Source organism: Callorhinus ursinus, unplaced genomic scaffold (genome assembly GCF_003265705.2).
Source record: "Callorhinus ursinus isolate GAN/ISIS: 27379988/994484 unplaced genomic scaffold, GSC_fseal_2.0 scaffold2, whole genome shotgun sequence".
Classification (NCBI taxonomy): domain Eukaryota; kingdom Metazoa; phylum Chordata; class Mammalia; order Carnivora; family Otariidae; genus Callorhinus; species Callorhinus ursinus.
Window position 1 is genome coordinate 52,095,179 of NW_027397064.1, and position 27,376 is coordinate 52,122,554.

Genomic DNA, 27,376 nt, shown 5'->3' on the forward strand with positions numbered 1-27,376 from the left:
GGTGATTTATCTGCTTTTAACCACAAGAACAGAATTTCCCAACATTGTTCCAACTGGAGCATTGGTCCCCTGAGATGATCAGTAAACACATGGTTTCACTGACGGTCAAAGCAGTTTGTCCAGAATGTTTCAAACCACATTTTTAGCTTGGAGTCTCAAAGCACATTAACATATGAAGGATTCTGAGAAGGCCTACAGTAAAGAAACCTGCTTTATTTTGTTTATCCCATAATACTGATCAATATATAACACGGGTCAATAACGGTTGGAGAATCCTTCCACTACCATTATTTTAGAGCTGAGAAACAGAAATTCCCATGAAGAACAAATTTTGGGGAGCTAGTGAACCATGATAAAACTGATGGAATGTAAAGGGGACTAATGTTTGGTGAATGCCTATTACATGTGCCAGAAATGGTGCTAACTGCTTTAAAAATAATTGCTTTTTCCTGATAAGGTTAAGGTAATAGTTTTTAAGTGGGAGGGATATTTACAGTGCTTTATGAAAGAATGTCATGGCACATTTTAGCTGTCTTTAAGTGGGGGCCTAATAGCTCTTTTAAAAATGAAGGATCTTGAGAAATCATGTAGCCCATATTCATGCCTATTGATTTTGCACTCACTGAGAAATTTGGAGTGTCAAAGTTCATAAATACTGGAAGTAAAACCAATGAATCACTAAAGTAGTAATTAGTAAAAGTTTATTGTGCACACACCAAAAAGACAGTTTGCACACCGGAGTACTCACCCAAAACGTGGAACAAGGCTCAGGGGCATATTATTATAAAGCAGCTTATGTAGTGAGGAAGCAGTGACTGCCTCCTCTTCAAAATTATTGGTTATAAGATTAGAATCTTCTTAAATGATAGGGAATTGGTCAGTGCTTACCTCATAACAACCTTGGGAAAGGTTCAAGGTTTGCTTATAATTTCCAGAGGCATAAACAAGAAATGACCCAGGTCAAGTCAGTCTCACAAAATAAGCTAAATTAAGCTTATTTGTATGACTAAATTGGTTTTGTCTGCCCAGGCAGTTTTTAGGGCTGGTCTCCAATTGTTTTTGATTTTAACAACGCTCCCCCCACTTTTGGTCATTCTCTCAGAAGGCTGAGAGTATGATCAGCCACGATAGTGCTATTCCCCATTACCACCACTGATGTAGTTAAGCTGAAGAATCACACATTCACCGTTTCCATTAGTTGAGTCATCAGGATGTGTTTATAGGACCAGCATATATTTCATACAGTTGATAATGTAAGTATATATGAAAGTGATGTAAAAGAGCAGTTTTATAGTGTTAAAGGAAAGAACTTCATTTTATTCTTTCTTTGTATTCTGCAAGCCATCTATCCTAGTATGGTGCCAGGTGCATAGCATTTAGTATGTCTTCTGAAATGAATGAATGGAAATAGTAGTGGTAAATTGCACTAAAATTATACTTATTTTGCACAGTATAATATAACAAATGTAACTTAATAACAAGACATTTTGCCCTGGGGAACAAGCCAGGATGGAGTCAGACTGTAATTTTTGAAATTTGGCGCTAAATTTCTGATGCTGTAACAAACAGCCTATGAGTACCACTCAGTCTCAGCTGAGATGGGTACCAGAAAATTCACTCACAAGACTGCCGTGTTAGAGATAAGCATTATTTTATGAAGCTGAATCTAGCTCCAGTTCTTTTGCAAGAAATTTAAATTTCCCTTTAAATAAATTGTTAATATGTTCAGTTTACTCCAACTTTTATTTTCTTTCTTCTCTACTTACTGTTTTTCTTCTTCATGTAACAGAAAGTAAAAAGCTACCTCTTTTCTTTTCCTGAAATGTTTATATACCACTACGAATGAAGCATTGAGAGGTGAGACTCAGGTCAGGAAGGAGGGAATACTGCACAATAACAGCTATTAATTTTGTGGAGAATAACAGATCTTAATTTCAATTCTAAGTGTAGGCACATACAAAAACTGCAACCATATAATATGAGATTTCCCTTCCTTTCTTGTACACATTTGCCCACATTGGCAATAAGACTGAATTGTGGGATATAGACTTCTTATATTTAAATGAATGAAAACAGGTCGCAATGAGTTAGAGAATGAAACATGCTGTTGACTATTTTGGGGGTATGTTTTCAGACAGCATTAATGGAAGGGGAAGTGACTTGTGTTCAGGACAACCCGACACTCCTTCCGTCACACACCCCAACCACTGTCTCCTTTCCTGCTATCATCCTGCTCCCTTTCTAGCCTCTTTCCTTTGTCTTTTTTTTTTATTTATTTACATCTTAATACTCAAACCTGGAATGTAGCATTTACTCCATTATGATTTGAAAATATAGTGACAGGTTTCTGACACATTCAACACATCGAAATGTTCTTTGAGTCTTACAGAGTTTACAAAGGGGAGGATGTGTAAAATAAACTGGAGTGATCTCTTGTAGGAATGGAATTCTGCTGTTGAGAAGCTGGAGAGTGATGCACTTGGGATTCTGCTGTCTAAGGGCTACGTGGAGAAAGAGCATCTACAGCTCTCTAACCAGAAACTGCATCAGCTTCAAGGAGCATGTGATCGGCTCATGGTGGAAAGGAAAACTTGGTTAAAAAAGGCAAATGTTTTTTTTAACAGTGCTAATAAGGTCAGTGTGAGGTCACGTTGGTAATTTTAGGTCATCAGGGCAGACCAGTAAGAGACTCATTACTTCAGTAGGCTGGAGCACATCACAGAAGTCTAGATTCTATGTAAAGTTTCAAAATTAATAGCAACCAAAATGAGCTTTTAAAATGTATTCCTATCATGGCCATTATTTGGTTCTCAAAATGAGGAGACTCTATGCTTTGACATGTAAAAAAAAAAAAATCCCATGAGAGTTTCATTGTAGAGCTGTCATTGATCTGTTTGAAGGGAACACTTGTGCCAACATTGCAGTGTTTCTCATGGAGTAAGGGAAATATCATAAAATATATCAAGATGCAAAGAACGCCTTGAAACCTTTACCAAAAAATATTTCCCTTTGAAAAATTCTCTTTCATTTATCAGGTAAAGATACATGAATATTGCAAGCCTTCTGCATGCAAACCACAAGGTTAGAAGCAGAGCCTTGACCTGACTACCCTGCCTTGGTCTTGCCTTTTCAAGTCAGCCAAGGGGAAATCTTGCTTTGGACTATCTCCAGGTCTTGAGTTGGAGAAAGGCTCTGCTTCTCCTGGTTGACTCATTTAATTTGATTGTAGCAGGTGGCTCTTAGTGAGTGGTAATGTCTACATGTCCATCTCACTTGTATATCTGAAGCTGGTGATATCATTTGAAAATTTCTTCTACTTTTCCCAATCTAATATATACCTTCAAACTGCCCTGCTGGAATTGTTTACATACCTTAAATATCACTGATGTTTTTGAAACTGGACAATGTGACATGAAATGAGTGGGTAAGCCCCAGAAGGTAGGTATATTGTGATTTAAAGTCATGTTATCAACAATCTGAATACAGTGTCCTGGTATATATCAAAACAGTTCCTTAATTTTGAACTTCCTTACTGATAGGAAACTTGAAAAGGATGAATACTAGAATTCCAAAATAGAGGTGCTAAAATTACAGTAAAAAGAGTATTAAGGAAATATTTGGCAATATTATTTGTTTGGGATTTCTTTGTTTTAAGAGAAGAAACAGAGCATGTTACTGGAGCTGTTGAACTAAGTAAATGGTAGGGTGGTAGGTAAGTTCTTCTTCAACAGTCCTGTTTTCGAATAAGAGACTTTCTAACGTACATTACACCCTCATTCTACAAAATGAGTGGGTCATCTGTCAGTCAGTTAATGCCATTTCGAGGGGGACCATTATAGAACATGTTGCTATGATAAAGCAACACTTCTAGAACAAACCCTATAGTCTCAGCCCTGCAAAATGTAGTTTCCCTTTCTCCTTAATTCTTACTCTCTTGCTCTTGTTTTCTCTGTTCTCATTATCTGGTAACTTCCCAGAGAGACTTTCTTCTTACATTATTTCTGGGCCTTGAGGGAAAAAGAATGACATTTCTTGTAATAGTAACAGTGTAAAAAAAAAAAAAAGAATGGAATGGTTACTTTCTCAAATTCATATAGCAATTCAGGTTGAATCCTAAGAAATTATACTTCTTAACCCCCAAGACTTGACTTCTAGATTCCCTGTTTCATCATTTGAAATGCCGTGGCATTTAAATTATAACTAGTTCCGTTGGGATTTATCCATCCTATATTATCTGCACCATAGCATTCTCTATAGCCAAGTGGCACTTAGAAAGGTATATATTTGCTCTCCCTTTTCAAAGCATCAAGGAAGTAATTTTTAACTCCAAATTTAAGAATCCATGTGAAAGGTGATAGAACTTTTAGCTCAGCAAAAATAGAAACCAGAGTGGGGAAAGTGGATATTTAATCAGGATTTTTAAAATGAAATATTTATCATATTATGAAGAAGCAATAAATGATGAAACAATGTAGTGGGTAAATCCATTTAAATTAAAGAAGGAAACTCTTTTTTAAGACTTGTAAATGGTATTTTTTTATTTATATTGTGGCATCTCCACATTTTACAAAATTCTCACCATTTTGCCCAACTTTTGGCATAACACTTATAAGTAACCCTGGTTAAAACAAAGAGCTGGATTTAAACATTAATATAATTTAAAAATCCCTTAAGATTTTTTTTCTAGCCTGAAAATTCCATTTACACTAGGTAAGGGGTATTCTCAATTTATATCCTTTCTGAAGCACTGAATTTTCCTTTTAAAAATTCACTTTACTATACCTTGAGTGCACTGGATTTTTCTAATTGTGAGCATCCCTATCCCTAGATGAAGTCATGTTGTCAAGAACTATGAAGCATCTGAAATTGTACCCAAATTTCAAACTAACATGCTAATTTACCATAGTTTGGTTGCTCACAAAAGACAGATGACTTCTGTGCCAGTTTTGAAAGACTTTATTACAAAAACAATAACCGAAATGTCAACATGTCATATTATTTTCCCAAGTCCCAGTTCCGGGGGTGGGGGGAGATGCAGATGGGCCCCTCTGGGTGACTGCACATGCAACAGGTGGTGATCCAGGAGGGGAACCCTAAGCTTGGGGCATCTTCTGTTTGATGGCAAACAATAATCCAGCCTGCTGTTTGTCTCAGAAGGACAAATTTCCTCAGCCCTGAAGGTTGCTGGCTACAAACCCAACACTGAGAAATGGTCCAAATAAAGAGGGGTCAGTGGTAGGCATTCTTGGCACACCAGTAATGATGGGCAGGAGCACTAATGACTCTTCCAAAATATATAGCACCGTGAGAGAAAGAGGAAGGCAGTGCTTTAAAAAACGATATTTGCTTTGAAAACCAATTCCATTCTTGATAAGTGAATTATTTGCTCAGCAAACAACCTCTTACTCCAAATTTGTTAAAGCTAGGTCAATATTCTCCTTCAATATTTGTGCCAAAAACCACTGTGAGAAAATGTGCTAGTGTCATGGGTAATATATGAATGACTGAATGTCACAGCTTGAGTATTTGCTCAGTAAAAAGTGAAGTGTATGATTTTAATAATACACCTTTCACTTTTTAAAAATTTTGTAAAATAAAAAGGATGTCATAATCTCATCTTCAGAATGGGCTACTTTTAATGCCTCCATATCACATATATTTCTTTTTTTAATCTGGATTTTTGTCATATGTTGCTGGTATTTTTGTTGCAAGCATCTGGAAATTCTCCCTTCTCCCCCCTTTCCCTTCATTTTAATTAATTCCCCTCTCTTTATCAATTTTAGATATGGATATTCTTATTTACTAGAAAAAAAAGTCATAATAGTTTCTTATAGTGAAGTCTCTAAGCAGTGTGGTGAATAATTACCCTTCTTTAGGGATTAATTCCTTTAGTATATTTTTACTGAACAATTACTGTGTGTCAGGTACTGTTCTAAATGTTGGGGATACAGCAGAGATCAAAACATACAAAAAAATCTAGAATATATTTTCAATTTGTGAAATTCAATAAAATATAATTAGCACCTAATAATCCACATTGACAAGACTACCCCACTGCCTTTGCTCTTTGGATTCAGGAGTGAAATTGATTACCTTTTAATCCTGCTAGGGGTTGTTGATAACCCAAGGCTCAAGAGTCTGTGTCTTTTTTTTTTATGTTATGTTAATCACCATACATTACATCATTAGTTTTTGATGTAGTGTTCCATGATTCATTGTTTGCATATAACACCCAGTGCTCCATGAAGTACGTGCCCTCTTTAATACCCATCACCAGAGTCTGTTTCTTACTCAAAGTGTCTATAGCCTTCGCCTTGAGGTATGGCAGTTTGTACCTGGAGTGAACAGTAGGCGGCGATGTTAGCACACAAGACCTCAGAAGGTTGCTAAGGAAGCTGTCATAAACCAGCCACTGGATTCAAGTGGAGATTGAGCCATGGAACTTAAGAACCTGAGATACTTGTTTTCCGTTTTAGAGTTATCTACTGTGTTGGCGAATTTACTGTTAAGTCACTTAGCAACAAATATAAGAAGGGTTGATTGTCAATATGGGATGATAGCTGATTGGAGAAGAGTTTCTCTAATTACCAGATGGATGTTGCTAAGAGTTACTAGGACATGGCATGAAATATGAACATAGCACATATTATAGTAACTCATCTGGATCCCCCTCAACTTTTCATCTTTTATGATTATAGATGATCTTATTTACTATATTTCTAGCAAGTTCACAAGAAAGGAGTTGGTTAAGGTATGCCAATCACCCAAAAAGTATTTATAATTGTTTAGAGAATGTGATCTGAATCAAACAGAGATAAATATACATGTTATACAATATACAGTGTGAGCCTGTATTTATATGATTGAACCTGAAGCTGTAAAACATGGCTGATTGGTCATAAAGTCTCATATTCCATGCTTCCCTTTCTCAGGCACATGATTTCTTTGTGGAAAGCAAGCTGTGAAGACTGAGGCCAAATCTACATGGTGTGGTTCTTGGGTGGTCAGCCTAAACGCAAAAATGGAAAAAAAGCTGGGACAGCTAGAGCAACACAGCAAAAGCAGTTTGAAATGTAATTGTCATAGGTTCTCCTGCTTCTGCCATCACTGCTGAAAGTGTCATGTCCTCTAAAAAGACACTGTTGTTTTTTCAATATATGTACAGCAATGCAAACCTGTAATGCCTCCAGCAACATAATTGTTTCAGATGAAAGCAAAATAATTAAGGATGGAATTTGGTACATTTTTTTTCATTTATATATAAGCTATTCTCCCATTTTCAAAATAGATACATTTTAGCCCAGATGTGGGAAACAATGAAGTAAAATGGCCCAGTTGTTCAGATTGAAGAATAAAGAAACCTGTCCAAGTAGAGGACCTAAAAAATATCATCCAGAAGGAATTTAAGATGATATAAATGAATTCATGAAATTAAGCTAATTGTCATTAGACATCACTTTCCTTGATGTTTCCAGTTTTATAATTCTTAGGCAGACTGTCTCAGATTTCTCCTTTCCAGAACAACTTTCCTTTCTCTTACAAAGAACTAAAGCATCTTTTTTTTTGAACTCCCTCCATTCTTCTACATTTCCATTCGGCTAATGTGTTGTATATCTATTTTCATTCATCATATATATATTCTTTAGCTAAAGCAATTAAAGTTATAGTCCTTGCCTTCAAGACCCTCTCAGTTTAGTTTGGAGGAAAGGCAAGGGGACAGGAGTGCTGGACACTTTGGGAAAAGCCCAAAGTTTTTGGAGGGACCATAGAGCCTTAGAGAACACAGAGGAGAGGACCAGGGGAAAAGTGTCAAGGAAGCCTTCTCTAGAGGAGGTGCACATCGAGCTAAATATGAGAAGCTGGGGCAAGAAGGGGTTGGGAGAGGACTGAGTGGTACAGAGTAGTGCCTTGTTTGGAGAAACCTAAGGTAATTCATTTTGTCAAGAATGTAGGGTGGAAGCCCAGAATGTTGAGAGACAAGTGGTAGAAGCAGTCAGGGAGTCAGGAAGGCCTTGAATAGCATCTGATTAAGAAGTTTCTGTCTTGGGGCGCCTGGGTGGCTCTGTTGGTCTAGCATCTGATTCTTGGTTTCAGTGCAGGTCATGATCTCGGAGTCTCGACCTCAGGGTTGTGAGATCAAGCCCCGCATCAGGTTCCACACTCAGCACGGAGTCTGCTTGGGATCCTCTTCTCCTCTCCCTCTGCCCCTCCCCCTGCTTGTGCTCTCTCTCTCTCTCAAATAAATAAATAAAATTTTAAAAAAAGAAGCTTCTATCTTATGCCGAACATATCCTTAAATATGAAGAGATATTAAGGACTTAAATCATGATGAGGCAAACCTCCTGATATGGAAGCAAATGATATCTTAATTCCTCCTATATTTGCTCTAAGAGAATAGTTTAGAAACCTTTGGTTTTAGAACCCAGGTATGGGCTCTTTAAACCACAGCAAATATGTGAGAAATATGGCTAAACTATGGCCATAAAATTATTTATGTATAATAGAAAACTTATCAAAGACAAGAAATACCTTAAACATCTTACATTTCTCACGAGAGCCCACAGCTCAGCACATACTTAATTAGTCTTATAATACAGACACTCAGGTTTATTGTTACTCACTCATGAGTCCTTCTCTGTAAAGCTATCAGGTGACTTCTAAGCAAGTCTTGAGTGTATTTATTGGTTTCCTTTCCACGTACAGTTTTAACTGTTGCATCTCTCCATTGGCATTAAATACTTTCTTCCTTGTATTGTAGGCATTTCTGGGTAGACTTCCTTTCCTTTGCTGAATTAAAATCCCTTGAGGGTAAGAAACATGTTTATTTTACTTTGCATTCACCAGAACACCTAGAACAGTGCCTTTCAGGTAGTAGATGCTCAATAATTGTTTGAATGATTGAAAGCAGTGAAATATTAGAAACTGTGAGGTTGCAAGGCCAAATACATTACATTGATAGATACATAGAGATTACATTGATCCAAGGTCATTGGAATGAGATCATTTTGAAAGAGGAGAGCTTCATTACTTTAATACACGAGGAACACAAATTTCAAGCTCAATCTCTGTGTCATAGCTGAGAAGGGGAGTAATTCTGTATGAAGAGATTTGTCATCACCCGTACCACCTCCTCCAAGAAGTCCCCAGGCAGCACTAATTGCTTATTTTTCATTATTCCCGTAGTATTTCTCTGTGCTCCCTAGAGAGAAATTGTGTCTTCATCATCTTTGCATGCCACCTAGTGTTCAACAAATTTTGTTGAATGAACGAATAAATGACTGGCCATGTGACAAGTCAATTTATGGTTTGAGCCTGAGTTTTCTCTTTTCTAAAATAGGTCTAACGATCCTTATCTACTTCAGAGAATACCATTCAGTAATAAAAGTTCCTGCAACTGGTGATAAATGTGCAAAATCTTTTCAGGATAGAGTTGGAGTATAAATAAATAAATGGAATTGTAGAGTATTAAGTGAAAATTTTAAAATGTTTGCTAGGATGACACTTTTCTAAAATAATATGGTAGATTTTGGAGCCAGGCTGCTGAGGTATGACTCTGTTCTAAGACATTTATTAGCTCTATGACCTTAGGCAGTTACTTAACTTCCCTGTGCATCCAGCTTTTTTATCTGAAAAATAGAAATAATAATTATATGCACCTCACAGAGTCATTGAGCTATCTAAATGAGTTAATACTTGACTAGTGCATAGAAGGGCTAAGCACTTACTATGTTCCAGCCATTATTTTGTCATTATATATGCATTTAATATTGCACTAGCCACGCTAACGTGACTTAAATGCTTTTGTTCATTTTCCTATCCCCAGCATGTACCAGAGTACATGCTCCATAGAGTTCAATAAATGTTTGTTGAACAAATGAAAGAAAATAAATGCTTCGCACATTGTAAATGGACATTTTCCCTTGGGAAATGTTAATATTCTCAAGATCATCCCGAAAATAGGTCAATTTAGATAAAAGAAACCAGAAAGTATAAACAATGACTCACTTGATAAGGTTCTACTAATGGGTCTAGTTTATCTGTTTCATAGATGGGCTTATCTCAGAAAAAGTAAGAGTTTGTCAATACATCCACTTCCTCCATTCCTGGTTGACAAAATGCATCAGATACATGCCATTTTCAATCCAAAACTCCTTTTCCAATGTTTTTTCAGCTTTTCCCATTGTGAGGCCAAAACCAGTTTTAGGTAGTCATGATTTTATACATCTCTCATTAACACCACAAAGCTACCTTCTAACACTGGAGGGAGTTCTGGGGTCCAGTAGCGACAATCCTGGAGAAGCAAGGAGTGAGCAGGAGCACCAGCAGGGAACAGCAAATACTGGGAGCTGAAAAGCACATCACCCTTTGGCTCCTGCCTTTCTGGCATTTGAAAGCTTGGGCAGATTTGGGCAAGACCTGAATCAAGTATCAGCTTGCCAAACTGGGAGCCACAAGAAGTTATCTCAGGTGGTGTTTTGGCCTTGATGAAAACTGAACCCAGAGGAAATCTCTGCAGACAGTGGGATTTGGTGCTCTAATGAGAAGCTGAGTTTTGTGTCCTTGGTAATGATAAAGCTTCCAACCAAACTCATTCTCCAGCCATGGAACTCATGAAAGGAAAATTTCAAAGTTCCGCAGTGCTTGAGTTTTTTGTTTTTAACGTTGATCCTCTTCAAATAAGTTAGTCTAGAAGCGAACAATACTATTTATTAAGCATCTTTGTGATACAGAGTGATACAAGAATCCTGGCTGACTCATGGTTCTTGCTTAACTTATTAATCTCATAGGTATTTTAAAAAGAGTAAGATGTGCCATGTCTTGATACCATCTCTATTTGATTTGGCCCAGCATGCTTTGGATCTTGTACTTAAGGATGGAAAGAAAAATCTTTATTAGCATCTTTAAAAAAAACCATAAGCAACTCCTTAGTCTTTCCAAACCAAAGCAGAAAGAGCTGATTGGTCTCCTCATCTGCCTAAGAACTGGGTGGTACAATATAAAATTGTCAAGAAGCGCTAGAACCGAGAGGGAGAAAATATTATCCTTGGGCTTATATCCTTTTTGCCTCCAGTCCTAAAACCTGTATTTGACCAGCTTTGAAGAAAGAGGGGAACTGTGAAGAGAAAACTAAAAAGGAAATATTAATTCCAAAGGAGTTTATGTGGGGGTCATAGTGTCATTGCCAAAAACAACCTGTTCTATACCATATGTGAGACAAAGAGATTCTTTCCAGGCTGGATCCACTATATCAGGTTCCTTATAGGTCTGGTAAATAGAAAAGCATTCAGTTCTATTCTGGGGATAGATTAAGTGAGAGCAATGATACTTAGATCCTCTCTGGAACTGGTACATGGATTCCTCATCAAGTTCTACTTGGGGATAAGAAAAATGAGTTCTGCCTAGGATTCTGACAATCACAGACAGTATAATCTTTTCGAAAGGGGACTCCTCTTAAAATCATTAAATTTAATATTTCTGTGGGTTTAGATTATTCCCATTAGGGTTAGGTTAGGATTAAGGATAAAGAATAAGCTCTCTTACAGTACCCAGCTCATCTTATTTGCAAATATATTTGTTGAGCTAACGAAGAAACGCAACCACTCAACCTCTTTTCTTCTGCCATAATTCTATCAAGTGTGATACATAGAGCAATTCATAAGTCAGTGCTTTCCTAACACTTTGATCTTTTTGAGAAAAAACTCTAGAAGAAAATTTGGCTATTTTGATTCTAAGTTATGGGTTATACTGGTCCTTGATATATCACCTCCTTCTAGTGACTGTTTAGCCCTTCAATTTATTTCCATATTATTGAGATATAATACTTTTATGATAACATTCAGGAAGGGGGTGGAGTCACCTCACACATTCATTTAATGTACATGTGGCTTTAGAATCTAACGCCTATGAAGATGAGACCAATGCCCAAGGATATGAGAGTAGCAGCTGTTCCCTTGGGACCATAGGAGGAAAGGCCCAAGCAGGACGAATGACAGGCCGCAGATGGTCCTGCTCTTCTCAGGGACTTTTCAAAGATGTGTCCCATCAAGATTTAGAGTAATTGCAAGAAAATATTTTCTGAGTACTTACTCCATGTCCATCCTTATGCCCTAACTTTCATATTTTTTTCCTTCTTTAATTCTCAAAACAACAACAAACATGTATTAAGGTTATAGTGGCTTAATACTAAAACAGTGGAGTGAAACTTGTAGAGAAGAAAAAGCCCTTTGGAATTCTCTATTCTTTCCCCCATTCACAGGAAGAATTTTGGGAATTATCTTAAGGGAAGAAAGAAGTGAATGCCCTGACATCTACGTATATACACTTTCTCTTTATTTCTTCCTTTAGTCTAGCTCAATGGCTCCAATCCTCAATGTGAATATGTATTACTATAAGCACTAGTTCACATATACTAAATTTTAAGCATGATTTAAGGGAGTTCATGAAAATTTTGACTACACCGGATTTTTGTTTTTGGCACTAATTTTAAAACTAAACTTTAATTAACATGAGACTCTATTCAAAGGAAGCAATAAAAATTTAAAATATAAAACAAAATACCAGAAACAGTGGCTATTGCCAAGTGGCATTTCAATGTGTCTTGGAAAGATTGAGAAAGTAATTCAAATAATCTTTTCTAACATCAGCATCTTGACACATTTGGCTCTGTTGCCAACTGCAGAAAAAGAGGGGGATCAGATAAGGAAGAGTCTTCAGGTTCACAGTTTCTTTAATAAAACTATCTTCCTTTTCCAGTCCTATACAGTGTTAAGAGAAATCACTCAACCTTTCGCCCTATCTTTTCTCACCTACAAGAAGGAGAGGTAGACACTTATTTATAAAAAGTTAGGTTTTAAAATCTTACTTTTTCCACCTAAGATGAATGGGCTTCTTGGAAATGTCCCTTCTTTCTTAAGCCTGCCCTGGTAATCTTTTGCCACATGGTTCCCTGGGCCACGGTTTAAGAGCAGGGGCCTCAGGGCCAGGCAAATTTAGGACAGAGACCAAATCTGCCACTTAGTAGAAGTATCACGTTGTGCAGTTTATTTAATCTCTCTGAGACTCAGTTTCCCCCACCATACAATGGAGATTTCTCACTTCCATCTAGGGCCATTCAGGACAATGTGCCTGAAACTCAGCAGACATTCCAGAATGTTTGTTGGCTGTATGGAAAGTAATCATGAACCACAGAGTATAGAAGGAGAACATGTCAGTTCTCATTAAACTGGAGTTGATATTGTTACTTCCTATCATCTAAATAAAGGGGAATGATGTTGTTTTAAACACTTTAAGTGATCAGAAAGAACAGATTCAGGAGACATGAGGAAATTGACGGGACTACAGAATATCAACAGATAAGTGATGGGACAGTATTGGAGAGATTTCATTTGTAAATTCAAATTTTGTCCAGTTCTGATTCTGACATTACAACTCCCTCCCTTAGATGGCAGCCAGGCGCAGGTGCATGAGCACATTCACAGAGCTCCGTGGCTGTCACCTCCACCTTTGGCTTAAACTGTGTTCTCTCAGCATCAACTCAGCCTTGCTCCTCTGGCCGCTCTTCAGGTCTCAGTGGTGACTAGACCCACGAGGCCAACCACTTTCATTTCTCATGAGTCTTCTGTGGACTCTTCCTACTGCACCTGGTGGGCCCCTGCCAAGCTCACTGGCTTCCAACTCAACAGTCCAGGAAGGCTAGACTGCTGACTGTGGCACCATCAGGCTTACTGGGATAGGAGTGTTCTTCAGACTGGTATGGAGCATCCCATTGGGTGGCTTCTTCCACTAGTGCCAAAGGGCAACATGGCAAGTGTTCCCTTGCCATGCAGCTTTTCTTCAACTTACCTAATTCAGCTCCTGCTGTCCAGGCCCAGAGTCTGAAATGTGCTCTCAGGACACCTATGAAGACCATTGCACTTTGCTCTCCTTTTGTTTTCCTCATATTACCACGGCCTTCTTTTACTGCCCTCATATCAAATACTCCTCCATCTTAATGCCAGCTCAGCCTTAATGGACAAAAGGGTAGCTCCTCTCTACTCTCTGTTAACTCCATAAACTTAATCCCCCGTGGTTCGTTGCTGATCTGCTAAATAAAGGAAGAAAATCAAGGAATAAAAAAGAAAAAAACTTCTCTTTAGACAATATTTTGGTTTGCAAGGCGATGTTTTTTCTGCATAATCCTATTTTGTGTGCCAGAAGCTAAATATGACCTTGGTCTTAGTCTTTGCACAGCTTCAGAACCAAATTATAATCGTTGTAGACAGAGGGATGTCTTGGATGCCGCAGGGAGAAGGTCTTATACTTGGAAAGACAAGGGGTATTTCTTGAATATTTCTCTAGAATGATTCTGGTTCAAAGTGCAATTTACTGGGCAATTTCCTTTTAAGAGCATCACAGAGACATTCAGGTTGTGAAAGTCTGCATAATATTTTTAAAATATCTCATCCATTATTTGTATATAGTACAAAAAGTACAAAAAGCAAGCTTGGCTCTCCGAATTCCACACAGTTATAACTGTGTTGCATAGACACATTCTCAATGTAAACTCTTTTGGTAAGTTTATGGTGTTGACATTTATCTATGCTGAGCTAAGCTATGATCAGTTTCCCTAAATGAAGCCTTAAAACTACACAGCTGTTTTCTCAGACTCAGATTGTTGTTTTGGTTATGATCAAACTAATAAATTGAATAGGCTGGTTTAATCTCTAGTATTTCATGTACACATCAATGTAGATTTTAAACTAGAAAAGCAGAAAATGAAAGTATGTTTTCTTTGGCAGGCATTTGATGTACTTGGGAGAGTTGAAGCTTACCTTAAGCTCCTTAAATCAGAGGGTTTAAGTCTGCCTGTCTTGGCAGCGAGGCATGAGGAATTACACAGAGAAATTAAAGACTGCACAGCTGATGCTTTGCAAAAGGGACAAGCCTTAATCAGCCAAGTAGACTCCTGTAGGTAAGTCTATTTCTTCCTCAGGGTAACAAGCTTTTTCACAGTTTCCACAACCTGTTAAAAAAATAAGTTGCACGATTTTTTTTTTTCTGCTTCTGATGTTTTGCTGCATTGTGACATGGCTTAAAAGGATCTATTGAATGTTGGTCACCAGTGATTCTGAACACAGCATTGCTCATCCAGAAATGAGCCCATCTTCTGAGCCTGAGGACCCGAAGATGCTAAAGCTTTTTTTTCTATGAGTTTCTGAGGTGGGGAGAAAGAAAGGGCAAAAGAAGAAATAGAGTTTAATTCTCAGTGCTTTTCATAGCCCAGCACCTCTGTGGGGTTTCTTTCTCCATTTTAATTCATGAACATTGAGTCTACCCTGTTCCTTTTTTCTTTTCTGGAAAAAAAAATTACCCGAATACCCGAGTACCCAAATTCCCTTTCATTTATGACCTTGGTGGCTCACCAAGCAAAACCCTAAATAAAAGATGACATTATTAATAATAATAATAGCTCCCTTTTTTAAAAACTGAGAGTCCGCCATGTGCCAGGCACTGTGCCAGGAGGCTTAGGAACATTCTGTCATTAATCCTCACAGCAGCTCTACAAGACCCACAAGAGTAGACCCCCTTATCCAGGGGGGAGTATGTCCCCCCCAGTGGTTGCCTGAAACCACGGATAGTACCAAACCCTATATATATATATATATATACATATATATATGTATGTATATATATATATACTATGTTTTTTCCTATACATACATACCTGTGATAAAGTTGAATTTATAAATTAGGCATAGTAAGAGATTAACAATGGTTACTAATAATTAAATAGAACACTTGCAACAATATACTGTAATGAAAGTTATGTGAATGTGATTTCTCACTCTCTTGTTCTCAGAATATCTTAGTATAGTGTATTCACCTTTCTTGTTGTGCTGATGTGAGATGATAAATGCCTGCATGGTGAGATGAAGTGAGGTGCATGATGTAGGCACTGTGACGTAGGCATTGTGATATAGTGTTAGGCTGCTACTGACCTTCTGACGATGGATCAGAAGGAAGATCATCTTCTGGACCGTGGTTGATCATGGGTAACTGAAACCACAGAAAACAAATCTGCAGATAAGGAAGGGACCATTGAACTATGAATGTTCTCCTTGCATAAATAACTGAGACACAGAGAGGCTAAGTAACTTGCAAAAGGTCACACAGCCAGTTAGTGGCAGAGCCTGAATTTGAAGCCAAGGGCATGGGCCCTAGACCCCATGCTCTTAACCAGCGTGCTGAGGGCAGGTTGCTTTCATGAGCACATTTGGTGGGTGTATCAGGAGTGGGTTTAGATCTGGGTGGAAATGAGGAGAGAGAAGGACCTTGAAACAGAAAGAGGACACAATGGGAACATATGAGAAAGGACAGGATTGGAAGAGAAAAGGGAGATGCTGGGGCAGATGTTGGAACATATATTATATAGGAAGAAATGAAGGCAGGGCTTACATTTTAACAGAAGGAGACAGATGTGTGCAAATGAGATGAACCCAGTTGTTTCTCTTCCGTATCAACAATCTTCTTGAAACTCAAAGACATTAAATTTGAAGAAGAATTAAATAGGTCAAGTGTGGTAAAATTACTTTATTTCTCTTTATTTACTTTACTTTTTAAAAAGACTTTATTTCTCTTTAAATCTTCATTCTGCCCTATTTTAGATGTGTTAAAAGGTGTTGATTTGGAAAATTGGGGTTTAGTGAATTTTCTTTCCAGAAGACAGTCTGAATCTGGACAGAGATACTTAGCCAGGGCTTGTGATGGTTGCCATGGGACTATGTAAAGCCAAGATCAGAAATAATCCAGGGTCTTCCAACAGGAGCCAAACAGCTGAAGCTATGAGAAGGGAAAATGATTCTCCCCTTTTGAAAACTAACAACTGTAGCTACTAAGTTTCTTTACTTTCCCTCCAAGCCGCACATCAGGTAATGGTGTGTTGGCTCTGCTCCAGGAGCCCACGCACACCCATATCTGGCCCCAAAGTGTGGGCATACTCCTTTCTCCTCTCCCCTGCTTAAAGGTCCAGTCTTCCAGATGTATATGTGTCTTGCACAATGCAGAAGCTATCCTGTATGGGGCACCTGGGTGGCTCAGTTGTTAAGCGTCTGCCTTCGGCTCAGGTCTTGATCCCAGGGTCCTGGGATCAAGCCCCACATCGGGGTCCCTGCTCGGCGGGAAGCCTGCTTCTCCCTCTCCCACTCCCCTCTGCTTGTGTTCCCTCTCTCGCTGTGTCTCTGTCAAATAAATAAACAAAACCTTAAAAAAAAAAAAAAGAGGAAGCTATCCTGTAGGGTGCCTGGACTCAGGGTACATGTCAGACACTGATCTGAGTTGTGATGATTGGATTAAGTTGGTGAGGTCTCCAGCTGGAATTGGGGGAATGGTCCCATGTCGTTCCATGTCGGTTTTGCAAGTGAGTCTCAAAGCACAGATACTCCGTTTAGGTTGCTCTTTACTTGTGGTACTTTTCCCTGGCTTGGGCAGTTTCCTTTCATCCATGGGTAGATCAGGAGGCAGCCCAAGACCTTTCCCTAGATCTTTGGAAATCTGTCTCTGGCATGCTGCCCCAGAAATTCCAGGTGCCTTGGCCTCACAAAGTGTGAGCCCTGTGTCCTCAACTCAGCAAGATCTCCAGGCTCTCTTTGGGTTCCACCTCCCTGAGCTTTGGTCAGGAAATTCCCTCTCAGGCAATAAACTGATGTAATCATAAGGCATATCTCATTCGCTTCCCTTCTCTCAGGGACCACCGTCCTGGGCTACCTGTTGTTCAGTGTCTGAGAACTATTGTTTCACATCCATTGTCTATTCTTCTAGTCATTTCAGGCATGAGGGTAAATCTAGTCCCCGCTTCTGGCCAGAAACTAAAGTTCCCTATTCGGTGTTGATGCTTAGCTCCTGGAGTTGGAAAGCTGGTCACAATTTATTACCCTTAAACTGGTCAAAATTTATTACCCTTAAACTTGCTCTAATTAGTAATATTTCATCTTCAATACTCAAATATAAAAGGGAAGTGCTTATATTTTATATTGCATTCTGTTTTCAAGGCTTTAGTGACTGTTTTTAGCCACCCACTTTGTCATGGTCAACATGTTTATTTACTTAGTTAGTCTCATTCTTTTCTCCTTCTTTATTCTTTGTAGTCTTAATTTATACATATATAATATATGTTATATATATATGCTATATATATATATTTTTTGAAAGGGTATCTACAGTTCTTCAGGCTGCAGACTGAGTCTTAATAGAAGAAGCAATAGTGAGGGACTGATTCAAGAAACTTGAATTAAAATTGTTAGGTAACTTTTTTAAAAAATAGTTTTAAAAAACTATTGCTACTGACATTAGTTCTGTCATCTAATGTAACTAAACTTTAATTTTAAAGACATCTTCGTACGTTCATTTGCATTTAGTGATGATGCAAGTTACTGCATCTGATAATGGTCAAACTTAGACTTACACTGAAGTTAAAGTTCCTGGCTTCTAGTCCCCCTCACCTCTTCCAAAGCTTCACTTGGCATCGTCTTTGAGCAGAACTAAAAAACATACAAGACCATCTTGTGCAATATCCATTAGCCTTTTCCTGTTTGCTAAAATTAACTTAAGATTTACAAGTAAACTTGCTTCAGTGTTGTTTTTTTTTTAAGATTTTATTTATTTATTTGACAGAGAGACAGTGAGAGAAGGAATACAAGCAGGGGGAGCGGGAGAGGGAGAAGCAGGGTTCCCGTAGAGCAGGGAGCCCAATGCGGGGCTCGATCCCAGGATCCTGGGATCATGACCTGAGCCAAAGGCAGTCGCTTAACCAACTGAGCCACCCGGGCACCCCAAACTTGCTTCAGTGTTAACTCAATCTCTCTCTTTGCAGAAGAGACCAGTTTTCATTCTCCCTCGTTACGGTGAATTTAAGCTTATGAACCTTATCCTGACTGATAGTTTGTTGTGGTTTAACTTTAAGTATTGTTTCTTTTGATCTAACATTTATTATCTACTTAATGTTAATCTTCATATATTTATATTTTCTAAAGAAATAAAAACAAGAGGGTTTCGCATTCTCTTTTCACAATTTTCATTTATGTTGGCTACCACTACTTCTGTTGTTTGATATGGTGAATGGAACGAACTTTAGACAGAACATGGTTCATTCATTTATTCATTTATGTATTCCAAAAATATTATTGAGCATATTTTATAAATCAGGTGCTCCCATGCATCTAATGCAGTAGGGGAAGCATCTGCCTTCATGCTGTTTATATTCTAGTAGGAAGAAACAGCCAACCAACAGCTAAATCAGGAAATGAGATGCTCTTGCACAGCAATGAGTACTATAAAGGTGAGGTGGGATAGAGAGTCACTGTGGGGAGGGGACCATGGGGATTTAGTCAGGTAAAGATTCTTCAAGGAGAAGAAGCTACCACACACATAGCTGGGAGATGAGGGGACCTAGCAGAACAAGAGCAAAGATGTAACAGAAGGGAGTGCAGTGTGGCTGGAGGAGAAGGTGGCAGGAGAGAGAAGACAAGATCATAGCAGGTGCAAGTTAGACTATTCGAACACTCATTGGCAACAACTGCAAACGCTTGTGTGCTTTATATACATTAAAAAATTTAGTCCTGAAAACCACTCTGTGCCATGGGTACTACTATTATCATTGCCTCTGTTTTGCAGACGAGGAAGCTAGGGCACAGAGAGGTTCAATAACTTTCCCTGCTACCTGTCACATGGTAGAAAGAGGCAAAGTGAGTCCTGGAATGCAGGTCTGAACCACTATGTTAGCTGGCTAGCTCTCTGTCTATTCCTTTCACTCCACTTTAATTGATAACAAGGAGGCTGGTCACATGGATTCTCTTTTTTTTTATTCTGGCATGCTTAAAATGTACTCTGTGAGTTTCACTCAAGTCTCCCCTTCCCTACAATTTTTTTCTTTCTTTCAGTTTATTCAAAAAGTTATTGAATGTATGAATAGGCATTACATATGACATACCAGCACCAGGCTTCAAGGGTAGTCAAAGATATAGAAACCTGGCCCCGAATCTCCAGAACCTTACTAATGGCTACTCAAGGAATGATACGACAAGGGAGTGTGCTCTAGGCAGGAGGAAGCCATGGGGGCAGTGGGGCTTGAGGCCACCTCTTCACAGAAGGGAGACACAATCTCTAGCTTCTGTGATCAGGATAGATCAAGTGAAGGACTTAAGAATTGCTGAAGTTGATTCATTGTTGAATTTGATAGTCTAAGATGGATGAAGGCTCTACATCTAGCCAAGATGAGCAGAATCAATGTCTGCCATTCAGTGTTTTCTAAATTCCTTTGTATTGGTCAGCTCTGTCTCATGGAGTCACTTTTCATTCTGTGGTGTTCTGAATCATTACTTAGTTGTTTGACTCGTAACAGCTGTTGCCTCCTCCTCCAGCTCATGACCTTGTTTTGAAATCAGCCTTCAAGGTCAACCATGTGGGAAGCCTTTTTTTATGTTCCTTATCTTAGTATTTACAAACTAGGTGGCTTGATTTGAAATGTTATGGTGCTGGTATGATATTAAAAAGAAAGCTTTTATCCTCGTAAAAATATTTTTAAAAGATCCTAAGTGGAAAACAAAAACAATCCCCCACCCTCCAACAAAAGAAAGAAACAAAAACAGAAATTTCCTTCACCTGATACAGTTATCTATGGTTGCATTTTAGAGGAGTTCTGCCAAGCATTTAAGGACTTAATCAGCCACTTTCTAAATATTTTCAAGTGTATATTAAGTTGTTCTTTTTAGAGGTTGAGTAAATGTCATAACTGCAGTCTGGGCCTGGTAACATTGTATAGGCTTTTATAATTTTGAAACTGTTAGTATGGAAAGCATGCGAAGTTCACACTTTCCCTTAAATCTAGACATAATTAGATTAGGTTCTTGTAAAATATCTAGGAGTCACTCACTACAATATGAATATATTCGTTGATGATGTGATGTGAAGTAGCAAGCATCCCAGAGTAAGAAGATCTGAAGCTGCTGAGTCTAGAGAGGAAGGCTGAATAAGGGGGCAGAAATCTATACACTGGATGTTGTAGAAAAGTTCTTTCAGATTAGAGAGGGGAAAAAACAAAAACAACAACAAAAAAACCCAGAAAGAGCAAGGGAGAGAAGTGAGTGGGCCTTTTTATGAATAAAATGCTCATCACGGTGCTGTTTACAATAGCGCAAACCTGAAAACCCCCTAAATAGTCCCAGAAAATAGGGAAACATTTGAATAGGTTGAGGGCATGCACATTGTAGAATGTTCTAAGCCAATATGGAAAGTGTTTTTGAGGTTTATTTGAAGACAGAGTATCCTCGCCATATAATGTCAGGATCCAAATTGCATAGATAGCATCGTTCTAACTTGGGAGGGAGGAAAGGACTGCAAAGAGAAAAGCTTTTTGGAAGGAACTACATTAAAATGTAATTTCATATTTTCCAAATTATCTTAAATGAGAATATTGGTCTGTTTAGTTCTTGCTATGTCCCTTTTCTCTGAGGATTTCTGTCATCAATCATGGAAAATTTTCAGGGATTAGCTCTTTAAATATTGATTTTCCATTGTTCTCTCTTTTCTCTTCTCCTTTAACTCCTGGTAGAGAAGTTGGAGCCTCTGGGTCTGCCTCTCAGAACTCTGAACTGCCTTCCGGACTTGTCATTCTGCCAGCCTTTGCTCTGTGCCCTCAGGGAATCCCTCCCACTGGTTTTCCCCTTGATTTTTTTTTTCTAGTTTTTATAACCGTATCGATTTCATTTCTGCGATTTCTAACTCATTTTTTTATAGCTACTTTTGTTCTATTTCAAACTCTTTTTGTTTCAGAGTTTCTTGTTCTTTAATTATAGGTGTTGGTTTTTTCTTTGTCTTTCTAATGATCTCAGGTGTATTTAAGTTAAGGTCATTTTCAGATTGCTCTACTTAGCTTTTGTTTCAGACGAGTACATTTCTCTCTCAATTGTTGAGTTGTCTTTTGTTAGGATTTATATTCCTCGTGTGTTTTGAAATTTTAGATTGTACTCTCATCTGGAGTGGGAGGTGCTTGTTCTTTGCTTATTTTCCCTGCTTTGTTCTCTGCTCTTGGCTCTTCCTCTTTAACGGCTTTGCAGTGACTTCCCCCTGAACTCCGTGTCTTCTGTCCAGATTGTATTGTCTGGTCAGGGTCACCCATGGAGAAGCTGTGGCTCTCAGAGACGCAGCAGGAGGTGGAGCGGTGTTCCTGACTGCCGTGATATGTCTGATTTCTTGGCCCCAGCACCAGTTGGCGATAGCATTTTCCAACCTTTTACAAGGAGGGAGAATGCCCTCTTTGTTACTGATTTCAGGTAGAATCCTAGCTATGGTACCCTTCACGCAGGACACCTTTTGCTGTCTGTGCCCTCCTGGGGGTGGAGCTTGTCACGCATCTGGACCAGAATGCAGGAGATCTGTAGCTTCAGCCCCACTTACTACCTTTTAGTAGTAGGCATTCAAAACGTGACTAACTTAAGTCAGAGAAAAAAAATGGTAAAAACATACATTCCACTTCTACAGTATGATTGGCACTTTTTTTTTCAAAGTAGGGATGAAAACTAGACAATAGCCGTTATTTCCTCCAAAATAAAGATCATGAATGTGAAGGGACACTGTTTGGGTCCCTATCAAAAGAAGCAGCAAGCTAAAGATAAGGAAAATATTTTTTTTCCATTTTCAGAGTATAATTTGTTCACAGACAAAAATAAAACTATTATCAGCTGATTCCTTCAGATGAGAGAGTAAGCTGTCAAGTGCTTACCATCTGGTTCAGCTCCTAATCCAGATGGGCTGCCAATAGTAATTTATGAAAGGTTTGAAAGCAACTTGCCATCCTCCGGAAAGAATCATTAGAACACATTAACATTGAGATTGGCGCCCCTCCCCCAGCCCCAATTTGCAACAGATGCAGAGATGGGGCAACTGCTTCCGTTCAACAAATAGAACCGTCTATTTTTGAGCCAGGAGTCAATATGTCTCTGCTCTTTAGAAAAAATAAGTCAAGCATTTTTCTTCCCCCTTTCCTCTCCTCTACTGGCTCAGTGAGTAGGGGAGAAAGTGCTCCCATGATGGAATTTCTAACAAATGTCTGAAGAAGCCCTCACAGTCTGTCATTTCTGAGTATCGGTGGTGCTTGGAAAAGTCAAAGTCAGCATCAGGAATAATCTGGTGTACTTCATGTCCATGCCACAGGCAGGCACCATCTAATCCATTCGTATAGGAAAACCCAGAGATCAATCAGTATGTACAATGCAAGTTGTAGAGCCACAGACTGTTAGACCCAGAAGTCCATTGTTAACCCCTCTCCCAGCCAGTGAGGCCGTACATGAGCAGATGGCTTCAGAGTCAGAACGAAATGACAGGGTACTTCGTCCAATCAAGTTCTGTTACCTGCCCTCTGTTCTTGCCCTATCATTCAGTTAATATACCTGGGAAGGAATAAGACTCATTCCTGAGTGACTGATGGAATTCTAGTAATTTATTTTCAGTTCATGTAAGAATTGCTGGCACAGAGTGAGGTCGTATTTTTCCTTTGATCAAACCATCTGCTTTTCAGGCTCTGAGAAAATTGCCAATATGCATGCTATACATGTTTTAAAATGTTCTGGAATGTTCAAAAGAAGAGTCTGGAATCAGTGTTTAATATTCCTAACTGAAACTGAGGGAATCAGGATTGGTTGTAACGTGCACATTAGGTTTTTTAGTAAAAAAGAACTGTGGGAGGGAGGGAGTGGCCCTGGGGTTAGAGGTGTGACAGATATATGCCCATTGGGAATCAGGGAGAGGGAAGAGATTACTGCCTGATCAGACAGATGATCTAGCTGACACTGGGGAAAGAAAACCAGAGCTGGCTAGGGTAAGCAAGATAATTCAGAACTCCTTGTACTGAGGAAGGGGTCTAAGTCACAAGTAAGAGTAGAGTGTACCCTGGACGGGCAATAACACACAGCCAAACAAGGCGATTCAGTGGTCCGCTCTGAGGCTTTAAATAGAGGAGGTCCCACTCAACCTAATGATAAATGCCAAACGTCCAAGAAGAAATTGGTCAGTCTTCTGTAAGTGAGCAAAGGGCAAAGTCATCATTGTTTAAAAACTACTGGAGACTTCACTGGTGACATTTTTATACAGTAACTCTCTGTGCATATGTTCTTAAATCTATATCTTCTTTTCCCTTAAATTTTGATTAAAGTGTATTTTATTTAATTTGAAAATATGCATTAATCCACTAACAAGTCTATGTGCTCAGGGCTACAGAGGATATATGAATGAAAAGAATGTTGTCCTTTCCCTTAGAGAATTTACAATGTGGGGCACTTGTGTGGCTCAGGGTTTTAAGCACCCGACTCTTGATTTCAGCTGGGGTCATGATCTCAGGGTTGTGAGATTGAGCCCTGCATCGGGCTCCATTATTCTCTTTCACCCTCTCCCTCTGCCCCTCCAGCCCCCCTTAAAAAAAATTTACAATGCAATAGATATATATGATAAGGCACAAATCATCACAAAATGAGACCCAACCTCCTAGGTCATTGAAAAATTGAAAAGGAGTCATCCTTCCAAAGACACAGAGAGATTGCATTTGCTTGGTTGTGATTCATCTAAATTAAAATTGTAAGTTGCTAAAGAGCAATATTTTCACAAAAGGAATGCTTGATCTGGTTTTGTTTCCCCATTTTCTGTTCGCTGCTGGAAGGCGCCTTTAAAAAACATGAAGTTGGACAAGTGTCCCTCTAGTGGTCACTTCGCAAACTACAGGCAGATATTGCTTTGGAGAAGCCCGCCAATTTCAAAAGAACATGCCAGTCAGGCTAATCCTGTTTCCATTAACAGTCAACTCGAGTGAAGGTGAAATCTTAGAGGACGAATACCTTCCCATCCCATCATGTGTCAAGAGTGTGGACTCGGAGATCAGATGAACAGGTTCAAATCCTGGCTCTGCCACTTAATAATGGTGACCTGGGCAAGTTACTGAGCCTTTCGTACCTCGGTTTGCTCATCGACAAAATGGAGATAACAATTACACCCAGATGATAGGGTAGTAATGAGAATTAGAAAAGAGACTATTTAAAACATTAAAAATGCTGCCTTGCCACACTAGCGCTCATTGTTTTTAGAAAATGTTTACTTTCACTAACTGTTCTCTCTATCTTCTTTCCACATTGCAGCTACTTCACTTTTCTTTGTTACTGGTCTTTCTCATTCCAGATTTGCATATTCTACAGAGAACTTGGAACTTATAATACATAGGACACCTGAGCTTTTAAGTGCTTTTTTAGTATATCATGTCCCAAAGTCTAAAATCTAACCAAAATACGATTGGTATTACCAATACACTGCTTTTATTTACAAAATTTGTGGATTTAAGTATCACTAGAAGTATTTCTGTAAAACCCTCCTGATTTCTTGATTATACTTTTCAACATCCCTGAGCTATTAAAATACAAAACTAATTGTTGTAAGCGTAGCATCTGTGGAACACTATGTGTCAGGAGTAAGATTCCTCACAGTGGTTTCATTTTCTCTCCCCAGTTAAACTTCTCTGGGGGCTCCAGTGGTACCCACAGGACACACATGAATCCCACACACATCCGACAAGATTCTCAAGCTGCCTGATGAATTCTCACCCCTTTGGCAGCTTTATTGTCATTCCTGTGAAGTTACTTTACCTCTCAGTCATATGAGATCTTGCCCTCATTTCATTACTAATTAAATTCATTTTTAAAGAGTCATAAATTAATTATTTGAGGTAAAATTACTGAAATCTGTACCTCACTCCAAGATCTTTTTTAACTTTGGGTAATTAAATTTCAGAGTTATCATGTTAATCTTTATTAGTATTTGAAGGAAATGACTGACACAAAATTGAAGGCTTCAATTTCTTATGTAGTAGGAGAGGCTCTGTCTTAGGGGTTGGACAAATTAAAAGGTGCTCGTTCCACCAGCAACCTCCCTTCATTGTCTTGCATGGCTGGTGGGCCTACATTGGACATGGGTAGGAAACTTGCTAATTTATCTTTAGACCAGAGCAAATGGGATCTGACTCTCTAAGGTCATGTGTTGTTCTAAAGGCATGTGCGTTTTATGAGCTTTCATGTCACTTTTCTCTTTCTCATGAGAGGTAAAAAATGACAATGTGAGACTCAGTCTCTATTTTTATGAACAAGTACATTAGATTCCTAATTGTTGGTGATAACTTGGTTTTCACTTAATGAATATAGCCTTGAGCATTTGTCATCATCGAGAACAAGGAACTTAGTGTTACATAAATATTTTACCCTATTGGATTAGTAAATGTTTTGTTAATTGGCTGATCCACATTTCTATTCAAAGAGCATCTTTAGATAAATGAAGCTTTTGAATCACACCCCCAGGAAAACTCTTGGCAAACATACTGTTCTTTTTGCCATAGGGTTCTCAAAGTATCTTAGAGAAATATTAAAAAGTAAACCTTTAGAAAAGAAGACTGGACCAATTTGCAAAAACCCATAACTCATCTTTTCCCGCAGGACTGACTGACTGATTGAAACAAGGGAACATAATTTAATGTTACTTAACTTCTGTATCCTAAAGCCTAAAGCTTGGTAACTTTTATCGACTCATCCCTATCATGAAAGAGCAGACCCACTTTGAATATTCCCTGTTCCTGGGGCTTCCCTATCAGGGCAGGGTGAACTAACAGCTGACTTGTTCCATTCAGCTCTCTGGTAACTGGAGTCCACGAGATGATGGGATGCATTCGGAGGCGAGTGGACCAACTGACCCAACAGTGTTCAGCGCACAAAGAATTTGCTCTTAAGAAACAGCAATTAACTGCCTTGGTGGAGGACCACCTCAAGAAGGTAGTCTCTTAAATGTGCTCTCCGTTGGCTGCTACTTAGATGCAGCTCCTTCCTTGGTGATACTAGACGAGGTGATACAGCACCTGCAGCATGGGGCATGGTGGGAGGATAGTGGCACATCTCCTTTGGCTTCCCTTAGGTTCCACATTGGATTTTATCATTGAACAGCATAGAGTTATAGTTCACTATTGCTCAGCAACCATTCCTGTCCCAGGTTGCTAAAACTTGCTGTGTAATCCTCCCTGTCACACCAGCCAGCCCTGAACACGTACACCCAAATGTAGTTCTTGCTTTGCATAGAACTGAACTGTGTGCACATTGGGACTGTGTCCTTGTTTTATGTGGGCCTGTGCCGGGTTCCAAGTATGCACATATTTCAGTTAACATGGTATCATACAACATGAGGATGGCACATAAATACCAAAAATGATGTTTTAGGGATTTCCAGGGATAAGTTGTCATTATCATACTTTATTGAGGGAGGTCAGCACAAAGGACGTGGTCATTCCAAATAAAAACATACATGTGAAAATCCTCTTTCTGCAGAG

At 38.8% G+C, this 27,376-nt stretch overlaps 1 protein-coding gene across 2 annotated transcripts in view; it reads left to right on the forward strand.

Moving 5' to 3' along the window:
- CCDC141 (coiled-coil domain containing 141) overlaps positions 1-27,376 on the forward strand; it is a 208,389-nt gene that overhangs the window by 119,379 nt on the left and 61,634 nt on the right. For both annotated transcript variants that reach the window (XM_025849253.2, XM_073881808.1), the window contains exons 9-11: positions 2,440-2,634; positions 14,778-14,950; positions 26,687-26,828. In XM_025849253.2, the coding sequence (XP_025705038.2) occupies positions 2,440-2,634; positions 14,778-14,950; positions 26,687-26,828 (510 nt within the window). The remainder of the gene's footprint in view (positions 1-2,439; positions 2,635-14,777; positions 14,951-26,686; positions 26,829-27,376) is intronic.